Source organism: Perca flavescens, chromosome 16 (assembly GCF_004354835.1).
Source record: "Perca flavescens isolate YP-PL-M2 chromosome 16, PFLA_1.0, whole genome shotgun sequence".
Taxonomy (NCBI): Eukaryota; Metazoa; Chordata; class Actinopteri; order Perciformes; family Percidae; genus Perca; species Perca flavescens.
In genome coordinates, this window is record NC_041346.1 from 9,194,532 (window position 1) to 9,213,651 (window position 19,120).

Here is a 19,120-nt window from a genome sequence, read left to right on the forward strand (position 1 = left end):
CTGGGTATCCTGCTCTGCCTTTGAGAAAATGAAAGCTCAGATGGGCCGATCTGGAATCTTCTCCTTATGAGGTCATAAGGAGCAAGGTTACCTCCCCTTTCTCTGCTTTGCTCACCCAGAGAATTTGGCCCACTCATGAGAGAGAGAGACATCATGGCTTTCAAACGAGCAAAGTGGCAGTTGGTCAAGGCCACACCCCATAGAAGGTATATAAGAATGGACCAACAGATCCCGTTATTATGGCTATTAGAAGCACTTTTCCGGTGATCTCTTGCTTTACTGCGCAGCCTCCAACTGAGAGAGACAACGTAAATGTGACGTGAGCAACCAGTCTGAAAGTTGTAAGTCTTCTGGTAGCTGTGCCAAGAGAAATCTCAATCATTCCTAATCTTGCAGAGACAGAGAGCGTAGGTATATGTAAGGAGATAACATGGGCACAGGCTAATTATTGCTAACTAAAATGCTAGTTAACATTAGTAATTAAACCTAAACAGCTAATGTAAGTCGAAACTGCCTGCGAGCTTCTCCTGTACTATACGGTAATTTCTCTACAATGCGACAGTAAGTTGTGTGGTTATGACACAATCATTTTTACAAAAACATCTACTACAGAGCCATAACATGAGGTACAAGTTAATGGAGCCTTTTATACATTGTCGTGTTTCTTTAGAAATAAACAATGGACAAATAGAGTCTTTACGCTTCAGATGTAAAGTTATTCGCTGTCAAGTGACGTCAAAATGAATGCTAGTCAGTGGGATGCTAACGGGAGGTGATCGCTTTGTAGCATCAAAATGGCGCCATCGGAGGTTAGAGTTCTGAAGCAAAGCTTTCCCCCTTGCCACACCCCCACTCTCCACCTTCCCCCCCTTCTCTCCTCCTCAATAGCATTTAAAGCTACAGACACAGAAATGGCACATACTAAGGAACGCTCATTGTGGGACTGGTTCTAGTGCTAGGGCTGTAATTCTGCACCAAGGCTGAATTTCGGGAAAGAGACTTCAGATACAGTATTAGGGGCCCACTTAGGCCTATATAAAAGAGACTTCAGATACAGTATTAGGGGACCACTAAGGTCTATATAAAAGAGATTTCAGATACAGTATTAGGGGACTACTAAGGTCTATATAAAAGAGACTTCAGATACAGTATTAGGGGACCACTAAGGTCTATATAAAAGAGACTTCAGATATAGTATTATGGGACTACTAAGGTCTATATAAAAGACTTCAGATACAGTATTAGGGGACCACTAAGGTCTATATAAAAGAGACTTCAGATACAGTATTAGGGGACCACTAAGGTCTATATAAAAGAGACTTCAGATACAGTATTAGGGGACCACTAAGGTCTATATAAAAGAGACTTCAGATACAGTATTAGGGGACCACTAAGGTCTATATAAAAGAGACTTCAGATACAGTATTAGGGGACCACTAAGGTCTATATAAAAGCATCCAAAGAGCACCATGTCATGGGCCTTAAATGGATTTGGTGAAGACAGCTCTTAATTTGCATCGTAGAAATCTTCAATCATCTTGTTGTTCGTTGACATGCATTAACCAGGCACATTGCCTGAAACAACATCAGCTGTCACCATAGAGGCTATAAACTGGCTTACATTAGGCAACCTGTACGCTAGCTAAAGCAGATGAACTGAAGAGTTTTTTTTTATTTTGTTTATTTTGTTTTGCAAAGTTAACACTTATGCACCATCAATACTGTTTTGTAAATTAAGATCCAAAATATGATTAACTTAGGATCTGTTGTCATCCAAAAACCAAACAAAACCAATACCAAGGTTTCATGCAGTAGTAAATATGTAAATATGTTTAGCACTAAATATTAAAAAGGCCTAAAACATAATAAAAAAAAAAAACAATGAAATATAATTTGTATTCGTCATCAATTTATTTTTCATGAACCAATACTAATTTAATACTTCAGGTCTTTAGGTCCACATTTCAGGTGCACAGGGGATTGCACACAGTCTTTACTCTGAGAAGGATATGGGAAGGTTGGGTAGGATGCTAGACCAGAAATGCACATAACGCATTCTCATCTTCTGTCCTACATAGTCCTTGTTCATCTTAGAGTTGATCTCCAGGAACTGGTGTCCAGTGCTGGTGAATCTAGGCCAGGTCACGGGCACGCTCTCTCCTTTGTTAGGGTCCCTGTGGACATAACCAGAGAAAAGGGCATACGAATTGAGGCAGTTTTAGTTTTCTATTCCAATGTTTGATTCCGGTTTGTTTAATTTCTGTGATTCTCTTATGTTTATACCCAGTTTTGGCAAAGTTGGTCCAGTAGGCGATCATGTAGCCAGAGACGTCACGGTGGCGAGGCCAGTACCCCAGTGGTGTGGAGAAAGGCTTTCCGAACACGTACTGCAGGTCATCAGCGTGGTCGGCTCCCATCCAGCTGGGGTAGGGCCTACCAATGCCCCCCATACGGTTGGGCTGAGAGAAGAGGTACGAGTAGGTACGGCCAGTTCTTTGGTAAGACAAGGAGAGAAAAGGGATGACTACACCAAACAGAGCTAAATAAAGATGGAGTGTGTCACAAAAATAATTATTATCCTTTGATAAATCAAGGGAATTCATTCATTTATGCATAACATGCAATTTAAAGTAAATAGCTTATTTTGTATTTAAATGATGCAATCAAATATACTATCTTTTACAATTACCATTCAATGTTACCATATTATGCCATTCAATTATTAAGAAAATAAAGTTAAAATGCAGAGTAAACATTTTTTCTATTATTTTATGTATCAAACTGTCACACCATTACTTTTGGTTTCTGCTTTACTGTTTGATTTATGTCATCCACACTTAAGGGCTACCAGTCTTTAGAGACAGAATGTATGTACAGCAAGATCTTATTCTCACGTGGCGTTGGCAGCATGAAGGTAGAGGGCAGCCTGAGTAGGAACCAGGAAGATGTAGTCTGTTCCAATCTCCACAACGGTTTTCTTGATGGTCTCCTTGCTGGGGTTTGAGCCCCAGGTGGAGGTGTATGTGGAGTAAGCGTTGTCCAAACCAGCCTTGCCCTTCTCCTTAGTGTAAGAAGCCAGGAGCCTCTTCACATCCTCGCTGCAATCAGGAAGGTTTGAAAATGAGGTCTGATAAAACACCATAGCAACGCACTAGGGGTGGGCAATATGGAACAAAAATAATATCTCGATATTTTTTCCGATTTTGACGATAACGATGATTAGACGATATCCTTTAAAAATGTGTTTTTAAAAGTCTGAGTTACTTAATCACTGATGATAACAATGGGCACAATGTTGAATGAAAACAGTTCTTATTTATTTTATTTAAAATGTAAGTAAGTAAAAACAATTCAAAGACAAAATACTAATACTATACTAATAATAATTGAACTAGTGTAGGAGCATTTAACTCTGTGTACACATTCAGTTGTTCACCTCTGCTGTAATGTAAATTGTGCAGCATACAAGCAAGATGAAATCATAATAATAAACAAAGGGCTCTGTTCTGTAACATATTGCACACAACCAGGTCCTTATTGGAAGCAGTCCTGGAGCTGGGATAGGGTCGAGTCAGGCCAGGTTCTGATTGTCCTTTTTTTTTAAATTTTTTATTTATCCTTTATTTTACCAGGTGATGTCCCATTGAGATAGTCAAGTCTCTTTTACAAGAGAGCCCTGGAGCAAATGGTCTTCTACTTGGCTGTATAGTCCTTCTGACCGGGACTTATGTTGGGATCAGGAATAGTTGGATGTGATCTGACTGGCCCAGGTGAGGGAGAGGAGCAGTTCTGTATGCTTTCTTGATGTTAGAGTATACATGGTATAGTGTGTTCTTCCCTCTAGTAATACAATCTACATGCTGGAAAAAGCTGGGGAGTACAGACTTTAAGGACGCCTTGTAGAAGTCCCCTCCAGGTGATCGCGATGCAGTGTGTTCACTATGGTTAGCAGTGAGCCAAACTTGTGCTAACGTTAGCATCGGGGGCTATGTAGTAAATAAAATGGTCAGTATATTACCGACAGGGCTCCAGGTCAGGTGAGCCGTGCTGGGCAAAGATCCTGCTGTTGGTACTCCATTCATTGTGCACAAAAATGCAGTCCTCCGCCTCTGGTCTTGTCGGAGTTATTTTCTCATCCTGCCGTTAGCTAGCTCGGCGTGCTAGCGCCGACAACAACCTGCAGCGCCCGGTCTGGCGGTGTCCTCCGGGATGCTATGAGCCGCCTGGAAGGCTCTCGTAATGGCTGTGTTGTATCGTAGTCCTATTGATTAGTTCAGTGTGGCTGTACTTGTTTAAATATACACCGACAGGAGAGCTAGTAGCCGCTGCACAATCGCGCGCCGCCATCTTTGTTGACATTAGGGAATGTGTAGCGTTTCAATCATAGACAGTATAGACCCCGTAGCTCTGGACGGAGACCAATGAAGCACTTTTCCGGTGATGGTCAGCTTTACTGCGCAGCCTCCAACTGAGAGAATAGGCTCGTTCGAGATGAACTGCGCCTCGCCTGTAAAGCGGACGAGAGCAGGCGGCAGCAGCGGGGGGCGGTGACTAAAGTCCGCTCTCAAATCGGACAGTTTTCCAGCTGATTCCTTATATACTGTCTATGGCTGATTCCAGCAGCCTTCAGGCTGAACAACAAGTGACATAAACACTGTGGTCCGATTCCGATTTAATAAATTGTTATCAGACCCATATATCAGCTTGTACACAGTCTCCAGTTGATTTTATTATGACAGAGTAGCTGTCAGAATGCTCTACATGTGATCTGTTGCTGATTTTAATTAACAACAGACTGTAGATGATCCGTAATCTGAAGAGATTTAGTCTCTCTGTCTTCTAAACATAACTATCAGCCTCACAACAGGTGTTCTGTACAGAATAAGCCTTTAAATGAGACAAATAGCAGTTAAAATCCCTCCGATTCAAAATCAATAAAAAGTTTATATAAAACGTCGTCATGTTAAGTCGATTCTGAACCAATCAGCTGTTCGATCAGCTGAGAGGCCAGCGTTTCCCAGCATGCCCTGGGTCCGCCTGCGTCCGCCTGTCTCTTGCAGTTGGTGAAAAGCTGCTGCGCTACCTGCTGTCAGTACCCGATCCGTTCCACCTGCACAATCCGTTCTGCGCATGCGCAGATGATAATACCGTTTTACACCTGCCCGATCTGTTCCACGCTAGCCTCCACCCAAGCTAACAGCTAATTCGGCTAACCGCTAGCCGACAAATAACGCATGCGCAGAACGGATCGTGCAGGCAGAACGGACAGCTAGATTCAGTCTAAAATAACGTTAGGTCAAACATAATGGGAAAAGCAGGCTACAGCAAAATTAAGACTTTACAGTAACAATAAAGACAAGTATTAAGTGATTGTATTTTAAATGAGCACAAGTAAAGTAGAACTGACGTAACAGCTGTTATATATGTTAACGTTTGTTTTGAAGTTTTATTTTGAGGGTCTTTTAAAAGTTTGCATGCTGTCTCAGCTACCGGTTAGCCGAATTAGCTGTTAGCCAAACTAACGTTAGCTTAACTGTGGAGGCTGACGGACGGCAGACCGCTACAATCAGCTAGCGGTTAGCCAAATGAACTGTTAGCTAAAGTAACGTTAGCTTCCCAGTGGAGGCTAACGGCAGACCGCTATTAGCGAACCGAATTAGCTATTAGCTAAACTAACGTGAATTAGCTATTAGCTAAACTAACGTTAGCTTCCCGGTGGAGGCTAGTGTTGGAACAGATCGGGTAGTGTCGTAAATCATCGTACCAAAGCGCATGCGCGAACATCTTGCGCATGCGCAGAACGGATTGTGCAGTTGGAACGGATCGGGTACTGACACCTGCGTCTCAGAACTGCGGCCGCCTTGGTCTCGTGAGATTATCGTTGCCCACGTGTGCATGATGTCAGAACAAGTTGGGATCAAGTCGGACAAGAATCTAACCAGCATGCATTGGGCGGCGATCGCCGGTGATCGATTCTGCGCAGATCTGGGTCATCTCGAACGAGCCTAATGTGACGTGAGCAACGTGTCTGAAATTTGGAAGTCTTCTGGTAGCTGTGCCAAGAGAAATCTCAATCATTCCCAATCTTACAGATACGGAGAGTGTAGGTGTATGTAAGGAGATAACATGGGCACAGGCTAATTATTGCTAACTAACATGCTAGTTAACATTAGTAATTAAACCTAAACAGCTCATGTAAGTCGAAACTGCCTGCGAGCTTCTCCTGTACTATACGGTAATTCCTCTACTATGCGACAGTAAGTCACTTGGTTATGACACAATCGTTAGCTTATTTTTACAAAAACGTCTGCTACGGAGCCATAACGTGAGGTACAAGGTAATGGAGCCTTTTATACATTGTCGTGTTTCTTTGGAACTAAACAACGGACAAATACAGTCTTCAAACATTTCTGATGTAAAGTTATTTGCAGTCAAGTGACGTAAAATAAAAATGGCGGTCAGCGGAATGCTAACAGGAGGTGATGGCCAGTTAGCAACAAAATGGCGCCATAGATGGCTCGAGTTCTGAAGCGAAGCTTACCCCCTTGGTTCCAATCATTGACATATATACAATGGACCAATAGACCCCGTTGCTCTGGACGGAGACCAGTGAAGGCTATTAGAAGCACTTTTCCGGTGATCTCTTGCTTTACCGCGCAGCCTCCAACTGACAGAGACAATGTAAATGTGACGTGAGCAACGTGTCTGAAAGTTGTAAGTCTTCTGGTAGCTGTGACAAGAGAAATCTCAATAATTTCCAATCTTACAGAGACAGAGAGTGTAGCTGTATGTAAGGAGATAACATGGGCACAGGCTAATTATTGCTAACTAACATGCTAGTTAACATTAGTAATTAAACCTAAACAGCTAATGTAAGTCGAAACTGCTTGCGAGCTTCTCTTGTACTGTACGGTAATTCCTCTACTGTGCGACAGTAAGTCACTTGGTTATGACACAATCGTTAGCTTATTTTTACAAAAACGTCTGCTACGGAGCTATAACGTGAGGTACAAGGTAATGGAGCCTTTTATACATTGTCGTGTTTCTTTATAAATAAACAATGGACAAATAGAGTCTTTAAACTCTTCAGATGTAAAGTTATTCGCAGTCAAGTGACGTAAAAAAAAAAATGGCGGTCAGTGTAATGCTAACAAGAGGTGATCGCTTTGTAGCAACAAAATGGCGCCATCGGAGGTTCGCGTTCTGAAGCGAAGCTTACCCCCTTGGTTCCAATGTGTGTTTTGAAGTGTTTTTTTTCTAAGTAATTTAAATACTCGATAATGTCAAGTTGCACATCGTTAACACAACAATGACGATATTATCGTAAACGATATATATCGCCCACCCCTACAACGCACTTCTAGAAAAACGTACAGTGTTTCTCTGAGTAGAACCAATGTAGAATTGTGAATGTTTCACACTTTGATCAAATGGCTTCAACTCACATAGGGGTGTCCACCAGGGGGGCGTTGACTGAAGGAACATCTAAACCAGTAAACACGTGTCCATCCATGTCATTGACTCCAGCGATGTAGTCAACGGCAGCGGCATTGTTGAATAGTTTGGAAGGCTCATCCGGCAGGAAGTCCCCATCAATCACAGGAGACAATAACAGGTTCCATACAAGTGGGTCTGACAGAGACAGACACAACCAGACACTTACTATGTACAGTACTAACTGTATAATTTATACCTAAATGGCATTTTAATTTCCCATATGCTGGATCTGCTGTTGATTTGAAAAGCCAACCAAGCTAGAGGAATTTAGCCCTCCAAGGCACATTTTAAATAATTGATGCTTTATACGTGCAAAAACTAAACTGTTAATAGGAAAGGAATAGATTGGAGTCAATCAATTTCTCAAAATTGCCAGTTTGAATAAAACACATTATTGACTTCAAAATCTACTATTTGAAATTTGACACAGTGGCAGCAAACTCCTTGCTATAGCAACACGTAAAGACCCCTGATGAAGCTTCATTAGTCAGACCAGATCATCACAATGGCTGTGCCATGAGTAATCACTTTTGGATTTAATAATTTTATTTAATTATAAACGGATTAAATTCATTGTCATACTTTTTGTACTAGTTATACAAACTAGCCAATCATTTTAATTAGATGGTCTACTAAAACCTTGTCTTTTTTTTTTTTTACAAAGACCGGTAAGAGTGCTTTATCTTGGGTGTAAAAAGAAAAAAGTGACTTGATTTGGAACTGGATTTGCCTGAACTAAGGACTCGACAGTGACTTGCCTTGACTAGGCTTGCCCCCCAAAAAAACTCAAGACTTGCTTGAGACTTGAGACCAAATGACTTGGGACTTAAGAAAAGATGACTTGGTCACAACACTGATGGTCATTGGGTGTAGTCTTTGCTGTGTGTTCAAGTAAACATTTAGAAGAAATTAGGCAGAGTGAGGCTGCTTTCTGTTTGAGCTCAAATGTCCCTCTAAATTTAGCACAAACAAATAATAATGTCATGTAAAGTTGCAAAAGAAAATGCTAATTAATGTGCTTGCATTCACTAATGTTATATGAACATTAGGAGTTAGGCATTAAGATGAATATAATAATAATAAATATATAGTGCTGTGGAAATTGAAGTATATTTACAAAAGGCAATTTCTCACGTTGAGCACACAAGTGCGTGTGTCGTTTATTTTTTAGCAAGACAACAACTCTACAAGGAAAAAGGCGCTGACCAGCAACAAAACCCCGTAGCGTCTAACGTCATCACGCATTCAGAACTTTTAAAGGGGCCGCCGTCCCTGAACAGTCATAATTACATGAAGTGACTAAGGACAGTAAATTACATGTATATGTATTACGTTTATCACCGCATGTAGAACCATATTAAGAACAAGGTGCTGCATTAATAATCAACAGTGTGTAGAACCACACTTAACAAATAAGGTGAATTATGTATGTCACATTCCCTACAGTGCCATTATTTTCTCCAGTGGGGTGCCATTAACCATTGCAGAAGAAGCAACAAGATGACTTTTTCATCTATTCATTCCTCTGGTAGAAAGCACCACAATGTCTAAAATGAAAATGTAAACGTGGTTATGTGGCGTGCGGTCCTTACGATCAGGTGAGCTGGACAGACTGAGAGAGCCCGCCAACGTAAGGAGAGCAGGATCAGTCATCTTCAAACAGGCAGCCATGTTTTGATCTGTGGGGCAGTTGACCTTTAGAGCAACCTGGGGAGAGAGTTCAAATCATTGTTAATTGTTTCCTAGCCGTGACATTATATACACCTTTAAATTAACTATTCCAAAAAAGTGTTAAAAGTTCCATAGAAAGGATAAAACATTTCAGAGAAGCTGCTGTGTACCCCCTCAGCGAACTTGCGTGGGTTCTTATTAACAGCCCATGGGCAAAGGGCAACACCGCTCTGGGAGATGGCTCTCTTGAACAGCCCTTTGTTGTGGGGACTGAGAGTCTGTGGGCAGATAATATAGTGTTTTTAATGTTGTTGTTTTTTAAATGAAGTTAGATTCATATTAAGAAGTTGTGAATGTTAATTTTATATATATAATCAATCTGTCATCTTACACAATGAGCTTCTCACCTGGAAGCTGACACTAGCTCCGCCGGCAGACTCTCCAAAGATGGTGATGTTGTCAGGGTCTCCTCCAAACGAGCGGATGTTCCTGTTCACCCAGGCGATGGCGGCATGCTGGTCCCAAAGGCCGTAGTTTCCTGACGCGTATCAAACATTTCACTCAATCACGGCCGAAATTATTAATTTATTGGAACAATTTATAATAATGGCAGGCAGGCCAACATTGTCTAGGTTGAATTTTGTCACTGTGCTGGCACCTACCGGGTAAGTCAGAGTCTCCAGTGCTCAGGAAGCCCATAGTGCCCACACGGTATCCCAGTGTCACCACAATAACATTCCCTCTGTCTGCAATCTCCTGCCCGCTGTACAGATAGTTGTCCAGGAAGTTAGCACCCATCGAGCCCCCAGCCAGGAAGCCTCCCCCATAGATCCAGACCATGACCGGCAGACCAGTGGACACTACGAGACAGAGACAATGAGAGCCAGTTGTAGAGTGTAGATCTGATATGGATGAATCACTGTAGGCTTCTCTCAGTCTTTACCTTTGCTGCCGTGAGGCACCCAGATGTTAAGGTAAAGACAGTCCTCACTGCCTCTGGTGTCAGTCATCAACATGTTCACCTGAATGCATCTCTGCCTGTACTCAGTGGCCTTCAAAATACCTGATTAGAGACACACACGGTGTAACAGCAGAGTAGGACTTGGGCAAATTGTGAATTATGGTCTGTATTTTTGGATCTAGATGTAAAATCCAGTCGTTGATATGTTAAATCAGACTACTCACCGTCCCAGCCAGGGTGGGACTTTGGTTTCTCAAATCTTCCAGGGATGTCAGCAAAGGGAATCCCCTTGAAGACGTCCATGCGACGAAATAAGCCAATACGAATGTTTTCTCCCTCCACCATACCTCCCTCTGTGTACACCACCCCGAGCTACAGGAAATCAAGCACAAAGACATGCAAGAAGATTGACTTGATATGGTAGTTCACTCAGATTTCTTTTTATACATAGAACTACAAATGAAATGTGGCATGCTGCATTTAGAATAGAATTCTCAGTTTCCTTTTGGCATGCTTTGAAAAAAATGAAAATGTTTGAATCAATCAGTCATGCAACACTGTAGCAATTTAAAGAATGCTTTGTAACAAATAAAATTGTTAGAAATTTGGTGTGAGAGAGACATAGTAAGACTTTTGATCCAATGCAATACAATACACTCATCAGTGATTGACGGCTCAAATTATCATACGTTCAAAATCAACAATAGAAGCTTTATTTTAGGACTGAACAGAGAACCTTAAGAAACGGTTCTTTGGATACACTAGCATAAAAATGTTGTGACACTTACAGAGGCCCCAGAGACCGTCTCCAGAAACACGGCAACAGCTACCAAAATCCCCAGCTTCACCATCATGACCACACTGTGACAATCGGGTTGATCGTCAACCAGACTTTTATACAGGAGACCCCTCCCCCAAACAACACCTGACCAGTGGGCATGCTTTTTTCACTGTTACATAACACATAATATTTAACCACATTGTATCATCAGCACTTTCCTCAATACTTCACATAGATTACCTTAAACACGTCATCAAAATAACATAATAGTAATCAAACCAAAATATAGGCTGATTTTGCTTCTAACATGGGAGATAAGTGGTTTTCAGTGGACACTGAACAGATTTCAATAATCCCTTCTTTCTCTAAGACATATGTACCGTAATCTAAAAAATGATTCCTTGGCCTTGTGGTTGTATTTCCTTATCACACATGAAGAACTATCTTTACCAACTCCACCCCACAAGAAACTGCCAACATGCAAACTGACTAAAGAAGTGAAGTTGTGTTAGGATGGCCATGGCAATGGACTGATCCTGTCCTGTCCTTAGAAGCTCTCCTCTCCATGGAGCCAAATTGGGAATGATTAAATAGTGAAGACAAACAAAATGGTGAAAGGGGGCATCCTTGTCTTGTGCTTTGATATTGCCATTTGACTCCGTTGAAAGTTCCCTCTCGACCTATGCCAAGAAGTAGGTTGGAGTTTTGGCCACAACATTTAAATCTATAGCTGTCTCAAAGGAGAGGATCCTTGTACAGTTTTAATAGAAGGGAAATTATGTCATCACCTAATCCCAAAATCTTGTGTCAGGCTTTCTTTTGGCTTTGAGATCGTTTTGAGATATCTAATGGGGGACTTTGAGAAAATTGCTGGGGGGAAAAACCCTACACAGACATGCCTTGGGCTTCATGGAAAAGGTTTGTGTGACTGCTGTTGAGATGTGATTTTTAGTTTCCAACTTTTGATGTGTATCAGAAATCTGCTGAGTTGACACAGCTGTCCAACTGGACTCAAAGTCACACTGCTGGAGCAATCCAAAAGTTAATCCTTTTTTCATGGATGACCCTTTTCCTAATGCTGCAAAGTTTTAGTAAATAAAGTGGACACAAGCATCTCTCCAAAATGTTACATATCTATTTTACTATGGCCAGTGAGGGTATATCAATCTAGCCAATAACCTACACACCAGCATTTTCATGGCTGTCCAAAAGAACCTGTATACTGTAAAAATGTGGACATATACATTTATTACCATATTTAAATGTGTTTACAGTATACAATATGTTCAGCTGGGGGCCACAAACCACCAGGAAGACATTATGTGGTTTAATTATGTATACCAGTATTTTGAATAGTTAGCTACACCTACCAAACATGACATAGCTTTCCTCATTCCCTCCTTTTCTTGGAGAGAAATGCTTCAACAGTAAGCAGACAGGTTAGCGGTCTCAGTATGCTGGGTTTTAAAATTAGTTAAATTGCGGTTAGCTGGCTGTCCCAACCAATTTATTTTACATCATGTATTACAACTCATATTTATTTAAATTCCTGTTCCTTGTATGAAATTATGTGGAACAGAAGAAAATAGCCAACCCAGGGTAGCATGGACAAATGGCATTGATTAGCTAATTTAGCTACGTTAGCTATAGCCTAGCTAAGCTAGCTAAATCAAACAGACATAGTCTCCACTTAATTTTCACGATTATCTCAATTATTTGTCTTGAGTTAATTAAACACAGGCTTACCTTTGTTTTTTTGTGTCCATGTAATAACAGTGCTAACAACCTCTAACGGCCTTGTTTTAAAACTGGTCCATCTCTTTGAATGTCCTGAATTAGCTAGGAAACTAACGTAATGGATTTGGTGAAGACAGCTCTAAATTTGCATTGTAGAAATCTTCGACTCTGCCTCGTCTTATTTCCTGTATTATTATGGTACCTTGTTGTTCATTGACACGCATTTACCAAGCACATTACCTTAAACAACATCAGCTGTCATACATTTGTTTAAATCTGGCTACTTGTACGCTAACGTTAGCTAACAAAGATGAACTGCTAACAAAATGGCAGTGGAATCGGAATAACAGTAAAATGCATCAATATCACTATTTTTATTGTCTTTTTGAATTTAGTTTATTTTGTTTTGCAAAGTTAGCACATACTTCTGCACCATCAATAATGTTTTGTACACTAAGATCCATACCAAAATATGATTAACTTAGCATCTGTTATCATCCAAAACCAACCAAAAATCAAACAAACCCAATAGGTTTCATATGTGCATAGTGAATTTGTTTATCACTACATATTGTAAAGAGGCCCAACACATAATACAATAAAACCAAGGAAATATAATTTGTAGGCCTATTCATCATCAATTTTTCATGAACCAATACTAATTTAATATTAGTCTATAGGTCCAGATTGCAGGTGCACAGGTGATTGCACACAGTCTTTACTCTGAGAAGGATATGGGAAGGTTGGGTAGGATGCTAGACCAGAAATGCACATAACGCATTCTCATCTTCTGTCCTACATAGTTCTTGTTCATCTTAGAGTTGATCTCCAGGTACTGGTGTCCAGTGCTGGTGAATCTAGGCCAGGTCACGGGCACGCTCTCTCCTTTGTTAGGGTCCCTGTGGACATAACCAGAGAAAAGGGCATATGAATTGAGGCAGTTTTAGTTTTCTATTCCAATGTCTGATTCCGGTTGGTTTTATTTCTGTGTTTATCCTATGTTTATACCCAGTTTTGGCAAAGTTAGTCCAGTAGGCGATCATGTAGCCAGAGACGTCACGGTGGCGAGGCCAGTACCCCAGTGGTGTGGAGAAAGGCTTTCCGAACACGTACTGCAGGTCATCAGCGTGGTCGGCTCCCATCCAGCTGGGGTAGGGCCTACCAATGCCCCCCATACGGTTGGGCTGAGAGAAGAGGTACGAGTAGGTACGGCCAGTTCTTTGGTAAGACAAGGAGAGAAAAGGGATGACTACACCAAACAGGGCTAAATAAAGATGGAGTGTGTCACAAGAATAATTATTATTAAGTGAATTCATTAATTTATGCATAACATGCAATTTAAAGTAAATAACTTATTTTGTATTTAAATGATGCAATCAAATATACTATATTTTACAATAACCATTCAATGTTACCATATTATGCCATTCAGTTATTAAGAAAATAAAGTTAAAATGCAGAATCATTTTTTTTTCTATTATTTTATGTATCAAACTGTCACACCTTCATCACTTTTGGCTTTTGCTTTACCGTTTGATTTTTGTCATCCACAATTAAGGGCTACCAGTCTTTAGAGACAGAATGTATGTACAGCAAGATCTTATTCTCACGTGGCGTTGGCAGCATGAAGGTAGAGGGCAGCCTGAGTAGGAACCAGGAAGATGTAGTCTGTTCCAATCTCCACAACGGTTTTCTTGATGGTCTCCTTGCTGGGGTTTGAGCCCCAGGTGGAGGTGTATGTGGAGTAAGCGTTGTCCAAACCAGCCTTGCCCTTCTCCTTAGTGTAAGAAGCCAGGAGCGTCTTCACATCCTCGCTGCAATCAGGAAGGTTTGAAAATCAGGTCTGATAAAACACCATACCAACGCACTTCTAGAAAAACGTACAGTGTTTCTCTGAGTATAACCAATGTAGAATTGTGAATGTTTCACACTTTGATCAAATGGCTTCAACTCACATAGGGGTGTCCACCAGGGGGGCGTTGATTGAGGGAACATCTAAAGCAGTAAACACGTGTCCATCCATGTCGTTGACTCCAGCGATGTAGTCAACGGCAGCGGCATTGTTGAACAGTTTGGAAGGCTCATCCGGCAGGAAGTCCCCATCAATCACAGGAGACAATAACAGGTTCCATACAAGTGGGTCTGACAGAGACAGACACAACCAGACACTTACTATGTACAGTACTAACTGTATAATTTATACCTAACTAGCATTCTAATTTCCCATATGTTGGATCTGCTATTGGTTTGAAAAGACCAAGCTAGAGGAATTTAGCCCTGCAATGCACACATGTGCACCCACAGATTTTCTTTAATAATGTATGCTTTATATACGTGCAAAAACTAAACTGTTAATATGAAAGGAATAGATTGGAGTCAATCAATTTCTCAAATTTGAATAAAACACGTCAAAATCAAAATCTACTACAGTGTGAGGTAGCATTTGTAATTTGACACTGTGGCAGCAATGTCTATCAATGTGCACTGGAGAATTTACACGCATGTTAATGTTCAGCAGAGATGTGGACTGAGACTTGGAGTCAACTCAAGTCATCGTTTTAATGACTTGACTTGAGGCATGACTGGCTGTCAGTCAAACTCCTTGCTATAGCAACACGTAAAGACCCCTGATGAAGCTTCATTAGTCAGACCAGATCATCACAATGGCTGTGCCATGAGTAATCACTTTTGGATTTAATAATTTTATTTAATTATAAATGGATTAAATTCATTGTCATACGTTTTGTACTAGTTATACAAACTAGCCAATCATTTTAATTAGATGGTCTACTAAAACCTTGTCTTTTATTTTTACAAAGACCGGTAAGAGTGCTTTATCTTGGGTGTAAAAAGAAAAAAAAGCGACTTGATTTGGAACTGGATTTGCCTGAACTAAGGACTTGACTTGACGTGACATAATCAGTGACTTGCCTTGACTAGACTTGCCCCCCGAAAAAACTCAAGTCTTGCTTGAGACTTGAGACCAAATGACTTAAGAAAAGATGACTTGGTCACAACACTGATGGTCACAGGGTGTAGTCTTTGCTGTGTGTTCAAGTAAACATTTAGAAGAAATTAGGCAGAGTGGGGCTGCTTTCTGTTTGAGCCCAAATGTCCATCTAAATTTTGTGCAAAAAAAAAAATATAATAAATATATAGTGCCATTATTTTCTCCAGTGGGGTGCCATTAACCATTGCAGAAGAAGCAACAAGATGACTTTTTCATCTATTCATTCCTCTGGTAGAAAGCACCACAATGTCTAAAATGAAAATGTAAACGTGGTTATGTGGCGTGCGGTCCTTACGATCAGGTGAGCTGGACAGACTGAGAGAGCCCGCCAACGTAAGGAGAGCAGGATCAGTCATCTTCAAACAGGCAGCCATGTTTTGATCTGTGGGGCAGTTGACCTTTAGAGCAACCTGGGGAGAAAGTTCAAATCATCTTTAATTGTTTCCTAGCCCTGACATTATATACACCTTTAAATGAACTATTCCGAAGTAGTGTTAAAAGTTCTATAGAAGAAATAAAACATTTCAGAGAAACTGTTGTGTACCTCCAAAGCGAACTTGCGTGGGTTCTTATTTATACCCCATGGGCAAAGGGCAACACCGCTCTGGGAGATGGCTCTCTTGAACAGCCCTTTGTTGTGGGGAGTGAGAGTCTGTGGACAGATAATATAGTGTTTTTAATGTCGTTTTTTTTTTAAATGAAGTTAGATTCATATTAACAAGTTGTGAATGTTAATTTTATATATATCATCAATCTGTCATCTTACACAATGAGTTTCTCACCTGGAAGCTGACACTAGCTCCGCCTGCAGACTCTCCAAAGATGGTGATGTTGTCAGGGTCTCCTCCAAACGAGCGGATGTTCCTGTTCACCCAGGCGATGGCGGCATGCTGGTCCCAAAGGCCGTAGTTTCCTGACGCGGATCAAACATTTCACTCAATCACGGCCGAAATTACTAATTTATTGGAACAATTTATAATAATGGCAGGCAGGCCAACATTTTCTAGGTTGAATTTTGTCACTGTGCTGGCACCTACCGGGTAAGTCAGAGTCTCCAGTGCTCAGGAAGCCCATAGTGCCCACACGGTATCCCAGTGTCACCACAATAACATTCCCTCTGTCTGCAATCTCCTGCCCGCTGTACAGATAGTTGTCCAGGAAGTTAGCACCCATCGAGCCCCCAGCCAGGAAGCCTCCCCCATAGATCCAGACCATGACCGGCAGACCAGTGGACACTACAAGACAGAGACAAAGAGAGCCAGTTGTAGAGTGTAGATCTAATATGGATGAATCACTGTAGGCTTCTCTCAGTCTTTACCTTTGCTGCCGTGAGGAACCCAGATGTTAAGGTAAAGACAGTCCTCACTTCCTCTGGTGTCAGTCATCAAGAGATTCACCTGAATGCATCTCGGCCTGTACTCAGTGGCCTTCAGAATACCTGATTAGAGACACACATGGTGTGAGTAATGATGTACTGTATGTTTTCATGACACATTACAAAACTTTTTTGATCAATTCAAGTTAAAAGAGAAGGGGTGGCAGACGTGACTGATGATGCTATGATTGCAAGAGGAGCAAACATATCTAGTTGCACTAGCAACTAACAACTAACAATCGTGCTGCAAAAGTGTCAACTAGTTAAATAGTAGAGGCTGTTTTCGCTTCAATAGTTAACTAGTAAGTGCAAATGTTCTAGTAAGCAGTGTTGCAGTCGAGCCACCAACTGTCAAGTCTGTGTCAAGTTTCAAGTCACCAAGGAAGAGTCCAAGTCGGTTCGAGTTTAATAAAAATGATAATAACAATAACTTATTTATATAGCGCCTTTCAAGAAACCCGCTTTACAGAATTACAGTGGCTATACTAGGGGAGGTTGTAGGCTGTGGTAAAGTCCAGGGATGTAGCATTTTAGATATCTGCAGGGAGGGTGTTCCAGATGGGATGGGGCAACACTCAAGGTTCTGTTTAGTCACCAGTACCTGAGTTTGAGTACGAGTCAAGTCATAGAAAAACGACTCGAGTGAGTCCAGGACACGAGTACTCCATTGCTGGCCCCTGCATGAAAACAGTTACAGACTAAATATATATCAATGATCAATATCTTATGTCAATTGATTATGACCTATTACACACAAAAAGTTGTCAGAAACTTCATCCAACTTCCAAGTCCTATTTCATGAAGGCTCAAGTCCGATTTCATAAATCCTCAAGTCCAAGTCATCAGTGCTCAAGTCTTAGTAGAGTCACGAGACCAGAGAATAGCGACTCAAGTCCAGGACTTGAGTACTTCATCGCTACTAGTAAGACCAAAAAGGATGCCACTCGTACTACTAGTGCACCTTTTTTTTTTTTTTTTACCTTACTAGTGGTACTAGTAGACATTTTATGCCCTACTAATGGAAAATGTGCACTTACTAGTAAGGCATAAATATCCTCTACTAGTAAACTTGTTGACGTTTTTTGAACTAGTGCGGCCATCTAGTTGAGGAAATTGTTGCTTGATTTTGTGGATATGTATTTGATGATCAAATGGCTTTCCATAGATAAGTTAAATCAGTGTACCCACCGTCCCAGCCAGGGTGGCGCTTTGGTTTCTCAAATCTTCCAGGGATGTCAGCAAAGGGAATCCCCTTGAAGACGTCCATGCGACGAAATAAGCCAATACGAATGTTTTCTCCCTCCACCATACCTCCCTCTGTGTACACCACCCCGAGCTACAGGAAATCAAGCACAAAGACATGCAAGAAGATAAAGTTTAGGGTAGACTTGAAAAGCATTTTTTCTTTTACATAGAAGTACACCAATGAAATGTGGCAAGCTGCATTTAGATTTGAATTTTCAGTTTCCTTTTGGCATGTTTTGGAGAAAAAAAATGCAACACGGTAGCAATTTAAAGAATGCTTTGCAATATTCTCATCAGTGATTGATGGCTTTGCAATATTCTCATCAGTGATTGATGGCTCAAAAATTAACAAATTACCATACTTTCTTAATTAAGAATAGAAGCTTAATTTCAGGACTGAACAGAGAACTTTAACACATGGTTCTGTGGATACACTAGAATGACATTTTTGTGACACTTACAGAGGCCCCATAGACCGTCTCCAGAAACACGGCAACAGCTACCAAAATCCCCAGCTTCACCATCATGACCACGCTGTGACAATAGGGTTGGTCGTCGGCCAGATTTTTATAAAGGAGACCCCTCCTTTAAACAAAACCTTATCAGTCAGTGGGCATGCTTTTTCCACTGTTACATAACATAACCCATAATATGTAACCACATTGTATTATCAGCACTTTCCCCAAACCACCCCACCTGAAATTGCCAACATGTAAGTGAAGCTGTGAGAATGACCATGGCAATGGACTGATCCTGTCCTGTCCTTAAAAGCTCTTCTCTCCATAAAGCCACATATAGAATAGTTAAATAGTAATATCTAGTGTGTGGGGGGGGACCCTACAC

General features: G+C 41.0%; 2 protein-coding genes across 2 annotated transcripts; both read right to left on the reverse strand.

Annotated features, from left to right (window-relative positions):
* Positions 1 to 1,716: 1,716 nt before the first annotated feature.
* LOC114571244 (bile salt-activated lipase-like) lies at positions 1,717 to 10,983 on the reverse strand. Its single transcript, XM_028602108.1, has 11 exons — positions 10,918 to 10,983; positions 10,354 to 10,501; positions 10,112 to 10,231; positions 9,831 to 10,028; positions 9,576 to 9,706; positions 9,339 to 9,446; positions 9,090 to 9,204; positions 7,446 to 7,632; positions 2,895 to 3,098; positions 2,284 to 2,493; positions 1,717 to 2,174 (listed from the first exon to the last, which is right to left on the reverse strand). The coding sequence occupies exons 1-11, from the start codon at positions 10,981 to 10,983 to the stop codon at positions 1,994 to 1,996; spliced, it is 1,668 nt and encodes a 555-aa protein (XP_028457909.1). The 3' UTR covers positions 1,717 to 1,993.
* Positions 10,420 to 18,816, reverse strand: LOC114571245 (bile salt-activated lipase). Its single transcript, XM_028602109.1, has 12 exons — positions 18,739 to 18,816; positions 18,221 to 18,368; positions 16,976 to 17,095; positions 16,695 to 16,892; positions 16,440 to 16,570; positions 16,202 to 16,309; positions 15,953 to 16,067; positions 14,603 to 14,789; positions 14,258 to 14,461; positions 13,656 to 13,865; positions 12,657 to 13,546; positions 10,420 to 10,501 (listed from the first exon to the last, which is right to left on the reverse strand). Exons 1-11 carry the CDS (start codon positions 18,802 to 18,804, stop codon positions 13,366 to 13,368), a joined length of 1,668 nt encoding a protein of 555 aa, XP_028457910.1. The 5' UTR covers positions 18,805 to 18,816; the 3' UTR covers positions 10,420 to 10,501; positions 12,657 to 13,365.
* Positions 18,817 to 19,120: the final 304 nt, after the last annotated feature.